The 7,361-nt window shown below is 32.2% G+C and overlaps 1 protein-coding gene across 1 annotated transcript; it reads left to right on the top strand.

The window, feature by feature from the left end:
* Window positions 1–271: 271 nt before the first annotated feature.
* Window positions 272–6,664, top strand: LOC124357568 (endocuticle structural glycoprotein SgAbd-3-like). Its single transcript, XM_046809484.1, has 3 exons — window positions 272–363; window positions 1,503–1,630; window positions 6,053–6,664. The coding sequence occupies exons 1-3, from the start codon at window positions 355–357 to the stop codon at window positions 6,318–6,320; spliced, it is 405 nt and encodes a 134-aa protein (XP_046665440.1). The 5' UTR covers window positions 272–354; the 3' UTR covers window positions 6,321–6,664.
* Window positions 6,665–7,361: the final 697 nt, after the last annotated feature.

Raw genomic sequence — 7,361 nt, 5'->3', positions numbered from 1 at the left:
TTTCAATATTATCAATACATGTAAAGAATGGATTTTCTTTGTAGTTTTATCAAATTATGCTCCAAGTTGCCACCTCAAGATCTGTTTCCCTCGCTGATGTAAGAATGACAAAGAGAGTCGTGACTTTCGAGTGGTCTACAGTGAATGACATTTGCAGATCCAGACCTCATGTGACTCCCACACCCGATCTTTACGTAACCCCTCCCGTGGCGTCCCGTCCCGGTCGGCCGATATCCTCCGATTGCTCCGGGCGGTTAAAAGTAAAGCACGGCGGGCGTGTCGGGGTGGGGGGCGCGGTCTCTATATAGACCCGTCACCTTCAAATTGGCGCCATTCATCCGATCATCTGCCATCATGAGACACGTGAGTACCTGGACCGGTTTGGCCAAAGGTCAACCGCCATTTCGTTAGCCTAGACACCTGTTAGCACGCTATAAGAGTATAATCGCTTTTAATTATAAAACTCATTAATTTTATAAATGTATTTCTCAGGTACCTTAAACTGTTTCTCAGGTACTACTGGTTAAATGGTATATAACAAATTAGATATATAAAAATAATCGTATATTTTAAATGAATATAGCTTTCTATACACTTATGAAGACACACACTACCGCTTAGTAGTTTCAATACTTTATATAATGTTTCTACAATCATAAATTACCTTTAAACATGTACATATATTGTATTATTATAAACTAGTTACCCATTATTTTCTATTTTTATCATGATGTTATTACTATTTTAAACAGAAAATAGCAATATCTCACTATTTAGTGAAAGTACACTCACGTACTTGTATTTTGTGAATAAATATCTATTTTGCTTAATTGTACGACAGTAAACTATATATTTGCCTCATTGGTACTGGAATGCCGTCTTCAACCTTTATATATTATATTTTCAGTGATTAAATGTTTATAGTATAATGATTCTTTTGGACCCTTTGGATTCCATTTTAGTAACAAATCCTCTCATCGTGTGGTATAAATTAAGATTTATTATCTTTTAAACAGGGTGTATGTGACGTCTTATTATAGTTAGTTCTTAAGACTAATGTAATTTAATTTTCCATTGCATATTACCTAAAAAAACTATGGATGTGACTAGATTACTCTTTAGAAATCTAGATTTAACATATAGGCCTACTTATTTACTACCCTAAATTTAAATATAACGATTTAGATTGGTCTTATTTTTACTTAAAACTAAAAAAATTATATATTGCAATACAGTTATAATTTATTTAGGTACATTTTCCTAAAACAAATACAGAGTACCATTGTATTCTTACACCTGATTGGAAATTATCATTTAAAAATAAAATTACCAAATAATAAAGAGTTGACTAATGCCCCAAAATTTCTCTACTGTAACTCACACAAGCGTTGTCTTAAAGTTACACACGTTGATGTTATTGTAAAGTATACTAAATGTAAACAGATTTTAATTATATTCAGAGATAGTAAATACATATATAAGTCTGAGTTTGTTTGCCACAGGTAATCCTCGCCTGTCTGTTCGCCACCGCCCTCGCGGCCCCTGCAGAACTCCCACCCTCCAAGAACCAGCAGATTCCCATTGTCGCCCTGGAAAACAATGTCAGCTTTGATGGCTCGTACAAATATAGGTTTGTACAGCTTAACTGTCTAGAGTGGAGTTGTGATTTCTAGTTTAGTTAGAAGAAATACTACTTTAATAGAATGTTTTGTTATTCTTCTATTTACCACTTGTAAATTTATAAATAAATAATAATTACAAAAAGCCATTTATTTAGCTTAGATTTACTGAAGTTAATAACTGATAATTGCCTGAGTGTTAGGGAAGCCCATCTTTTAACGGGCTGGAAAATTTTACTTCCGTCTGTCTGGCAGTTTGCAAGTCTTTCAGCACGATATTACGAGAACGAACTAAACTATAAGACTTCCTTGAAGATTCATTTATATTTGAACAACATCGTGTACACCCCATTGGATATGGCTGAGCGGTAGTAACTTTACATTAGTTTAACAATGGCTTCAAAAAGAAAATTGCAGAATAAATAAGTTTGTATTCAATTTCAGAACAATTATATGACATTTTAACATTTTACAAAGAGGCACATGCATTGTAATGTATTGAGGTATAGATTTTAGTTTATTATATTTAATCTATATTAAAATTGAAAGTAACAAAAAATTACTCCGGAGGGTAACTAACTTAGAGGTAGACCTTTAAATATATCCACTCTCTTCCATTATTTTGAGTTTTTCCAACATTCATACAAACAACATATTTCGAACAAACCTGTAACATAAACCTAGTGGTACATTTCATCCTCACCTTAACAGACTAACAGTTGTCTTTTTTGAATATATTGAAATCAATATCCATTATAGCTTGGTTTGGTAAGAGTTATACATTACTATTATGTTTAATAGTGTTACACAGAATGTAACTTTTTAAGTACTATTTATGTCTCATTATAACCTTTGTCTTATGTAACATACAAATTAAAATGCTCTAAAATATTTTTTTTTCTGGTGTCCAACATCCCTAGCTTACTCAAGGCTAGGTAGTGCTGCATATTTCTCATATTCGCCCAGATTTTGTTTTTATCATATTAGTTTGTTATCCCATAGAGGCATAAGCGAATAAATTAGTCAATTAATAATCTTATACACAACATAATATTTTATTACATTAACAATAATCCTTAACCATTCAGTAAATCTAACTAATGAATGCTTGCTACTAACCAAATTCAGCAACGTCGAGCGTGACTGCTGCTTGAAAATGAAATGAAAATGAAAAATGCCTTTATTAAAGAGGCGGAGTTAGGGCTATCAAGCCCTCTCTACCACTCAACCTCAATCCTGCGTGTATGGGTGACAGTTGAGCGACCATGTCCTAGCAAGCCGTGCGCCTGCCGGCCAATGGTAGTGGTTCGGAAGTCACCTTTAAGACGTTAGTAGCCAGGTTGTGTTAGAGAGGGCTTCTTAGACCTACCTTCACCTGGTATTCTTATCTGCTTTCTTATTGTTTTACAAGAGTGAGTTTTCACATTCAAAATTCCTGTAATAACTGTTATCAATATATTATACGACGATTATTAGCGTAGATCAGCTGATATTCATGCTAAGAATTGTATAACATTAAAAGAATACTTTACCATATAAACTATAATTTCACTAAATTATTTTGTTGCTGTTTGTACTCTTCAAGATGTTTAAATTGTGTTATATCGTAGGTAATTTTCTTGAAGTGCGTACAGGCCGGAATTACATTTATTATATCTCTCAACGTGTGACTAGCGTGAGAACGGTGGGTTATTTGAAAACCCTTTATTGACGGAAGGACGACTGCCAAATTTATATAAAAGTCTAAGCAATTTTTCTACCATCTATCATAGTTAGATTATAATAAATGTTGATAAACCAACTTAGTGTCATGTTAGTATTTGTTCTCGTAGGAAGTTTAATATTTTTTTTAAATGATACAGCTTTAATATTTTGTAATGTTTGTAAGTGTTTTTATTTATTCATACGTAACAATAATTTATAGTGCAGTAATGTTTAGGATGCGAATTCGCCACTAGTCTGTTAGTAAAGTAAATAAATTGGTGGTGAAAATCGTGTGTAAAGCAGACGACAACAGTTGGGATGTGCATGAATGCACCAAAAAAGAAAGCCTATGATATAAATAATTAATGCCATGTAATAAACAGTACTTATGTATTTTAAAATCCTAATTACTGCTTTCGATTTATTTCGCCATTTTCTAAAACTAGCCGTGTTGGATTGCAAGCATAGTTATATTTTTTGGGTGAGGTTCAGGTATGAAACATGTAATAAATAATGAATACAAGATAAAAACTCTACTTTGAGTATAGTATAACACATTAGGCTACTTTTCTCTAAACTGTATTAATCGTAAATGAATAACTACAAATTATAATTGTTACGCATATTCTACTTTTTAAAGTATGCAGTTTTATAAAGGGTGGTATCAGATTTCTCTGTCAAACGTCACCATTTGATTTGTCTGGTCAAATTAAAGCAGGAAGTTTCAATGAAAGTATAGTTGTTCCTTGCTTAGTTTACCGCCTGTCTGGCTGTTTAATGACTTTTATCAAAAATCACTACTTTAAATTGAATAAATATATTATGTTTAATTTTTGCGAAATGCTTCCTTGTTGTTGTTTTAAGAATGACAATTATAGGGTTAGAGATTTTATTTCAAAATGGTTTTTACCTAAGCTAATGATTGAAGATGCAGCTCAGGGTTTAAGTAACTTAAAGAAAGATTTTGCAGACAATAGATTTTGATAGCTAATTAGAAAACTCAAGTAGTTTAGATTTTACAAAACTTGTTGATAAAACCATTGCAAGCAATGTAATAACACAAATGTTCATTTTGTATTTATAATTGTAGAACTTTTAGTGCTAGAATAGCTTTTGACGGTGATAATTCATAGAACAATTAAGTTATGTTTAAGGTTTTGATGATGACCTATTTATATTTATGTACGCTACAGATCCTTCTTAATGCACACTTAATAAATGAAAAGAATATCGGAGAACACTGTACTGATCCGCAAAGTTAGTGTACTAACATCCTACAGGTTGTGTAATGAGGCAGTTGATGGGAGGGGCTGATACAAAGGAAAAAAAAACAACGAAAAGAGGAAACTGTTAAGTTTCGTGAAGAAAATATGAAAACTGTAAAATAACAACTACACAGGATCTTTTCAGCTTATGGAGGAAGTCTTATGGTTTTGATGTCTTTCTGACAGTGAGGGAACTTTGTAGTTACGTTTGGTCTGATATTTGTATTTCCCGTTATATGGGTTTATTATTTCAAATAATTTTATAGTAGTTTAACACTGACATTTCTATTACTTACCTACCCAATCTTAAGTATAAGGAAGTTTGAGCACTTCAGAGGGTTTCCAGCGTGAGCTCTTGATTCTTGTTTACAATTTCCATATACTTGTAATCATAGTGAGTGAACTAGACATTGGGTTTCATTACCTGAGAGATAATTTGGGTTATTATACTGCTCAATAGGATGTAATCATAGATGTGCTCACAAACAACCACATATCTGTCGAGGCCAAACCTCAGAGAGCTTGTTTGATGTGCTTGCATCCTTCCTCCTCTTTATATTATATTTCATGAAAAAAGATTGTATTGCTTGATTATAATAAAGAATATACTTAATAAAAGTACAGAAATTAATTCCCTTAGCATCATGGAGGCAAGTTAGAGCTAAGAATCTATATTCTGACAGTGGCAACGAAAACAATTCTTGCATATAAAGTAACAGTTTTTTGAAACAACAATCCTTGTAATTACCTTCGGTTTATGAATATTCCTTTCATTTACGTCTAATTATAGTTATAAATAAAAGCTCCGTTAACATTCTTTGGAACAAATATAACGACGAAATAAGAACATTTTCCTAATTTAGAAATACAAATTAACCAATAAGTTATTTTTAAAACAATGACTAAGATACTACCCACTAGTTACAATAGACTTGTTTCGCGTTGTATTCCCCTTTCAACACATTTATTATAGGGATAATTGTTTAGTTTATGGCAAAATTATAATTTTATCTACAATATTTAAATTTTGTTTGTCCTACATGACATGTTTTGATTATAAGTGCTTATAGGACTTTTTTAGTTTATTTTCACATGGAGATTAATTGAATAATACAAACTACTTTTACTACTCCGTTATTGCCCTTTTCAAATATTTTGTGGATGCACTACATTTACATAAATATACTTGTACTTGACTATTGTACATCTTTTAATACGTGTATTTTTTAATTTAAGTTATTTCCTTATCTTCAATTATTTTTCGGAGTATATCTATTTTCTGAATTTTTTTATATTTTTAAAAGGTCCTGATAATACTACAAATAAGGTTATAATTTGTCCTATACATTTTAATTCATTACTGATCAAACTTTTCACACTAGTTTATGATTTTCAATTATTTCTGAATTACAGTTTTATTACATCTCTAATATAATATGCCATTTCAATGAATATCTGTTTCAGCTTCGAAGGTGGAGATGGAACCCGCGCTATCCAAGAGGGAGCCCTGAAACAAGTAGGTCCGGACGCCGGGGAAGTGTCGCAGGGATCGTACTCTTACACGGGTGACGATGGTAAAAGCTATTCCGTTTCCTACGTCGCAGACGAGAATGGTTTCCAACCCTCAGGCGAACACCTTCCTGTCCCTCCTCCTATCCCTGATGCCATTGCCAGGAGTCTGGCCTACCTCGCCACCAAGCCACCAAACCCGGAAGAGGAAAAATACAACTAAGAGGAAACTGTCGAGTTTCGAGAAGAACGTGTGATAAACTGAAGAAGAACAACGTCAAGTTCTTCTGAGCTCGAGTGATTCCTGCAATCAACATAAAAGCTGTGATCTCTTCATATTCTTAAGGTTTCTATCAAGTGTATTAAATTATGCATTACGTTAAATTATATTGAAAAATGTGAACAAATTCAGGGTTGTTAACACTTGTGACGGTTAAAATAATAATAATAATACTGTAAGTGGTACATATCAACAAATTGCTTGTCTTTGACCAATATTTATTGTATCCAAAGTGTTATTTATATGTGCGCTTCCTTAGATATAAAGTTGTATAATATTAACTTGAATCCATGGTTTTATTTCATCCAAACTACCACTTACTCACAATTCTTTATTTAAGCACGATTTCTATATTATGTTGTGACGCTGTAATTATACTCATATTACAATGATACTTATTTCTGTAATAAGTAAATAGTTTTATAGTTTTCTAAGTTAAATTCACTGAGGCAAATTTATAATTAATGATACAAACTGGCTTTGATATAAATTTGAATTTTTTATTGACTGATCGTTTTGTAGTGAATACAGATTCAATGACATTATTAATTTCTAAAAGCTCATTTAGCGAAACGTTCTAAATGTAATCTACATTCTGAAATCTTTATAAATGTGCACAATAACTAATGCTGAAGCAGTTAATGTTTACAATTATAATACTTAACGTTAAGCATAATTAAGGAAAATTATGGGAAAAGTGAAGGAAACAGTACTGATATATGTAAAAACTTATTAATCAAATCTGGCTAGTGTAATAGTGCCCTAAAGGTTGTGTAATGAGGTAGCTGATATAAGGATGCTGTATATTCACTAAAATAAGCAAAACGAGAGCTGAGTCCAGTGGATTAAACTGGCAACATGTCAAGTGATGTTTAGGACCTCGATTTTGTCATGGTCATGATTGCAAATTCGAACAAGTTGACAACAAGTTTTCTCAAAACTCAATACGAATGTAAGAAAATAAGTAATACTGACATATATGAC

The sequence above is a fragment of the Homalodisca vitripennis genome, chromosome 3, assembly GCF_021130785.1.
Source record: "Homalodisca vitripennis isolate AUS2020 chromosome 3, UT_GWSS_2.1, whole genome shotgun sequence".
Lineage (NCBI taxonomy): Eukaryota > Metazoa > Arthropoda > Insecta > Hemiptera > Cicadellidae > Homalodisca > Homalodisca vitripennis.
This window is presented reverse-complemented; position numbering and strand designations above follow the sequence as displayed.

What these genes read in the sequence shown, in the direction of transcription:
- LOC124357568 (XM_046809484.1), top strand. An exon ending in GATGGCTCGTACAAATATAG is followed by an intron (nt 1,631 to 6,052) that starts GTTTGTACAGCT and finishes TATCTGTTTCAG; the next exon opens with CTTCGAAGGTGGAGATGGAA.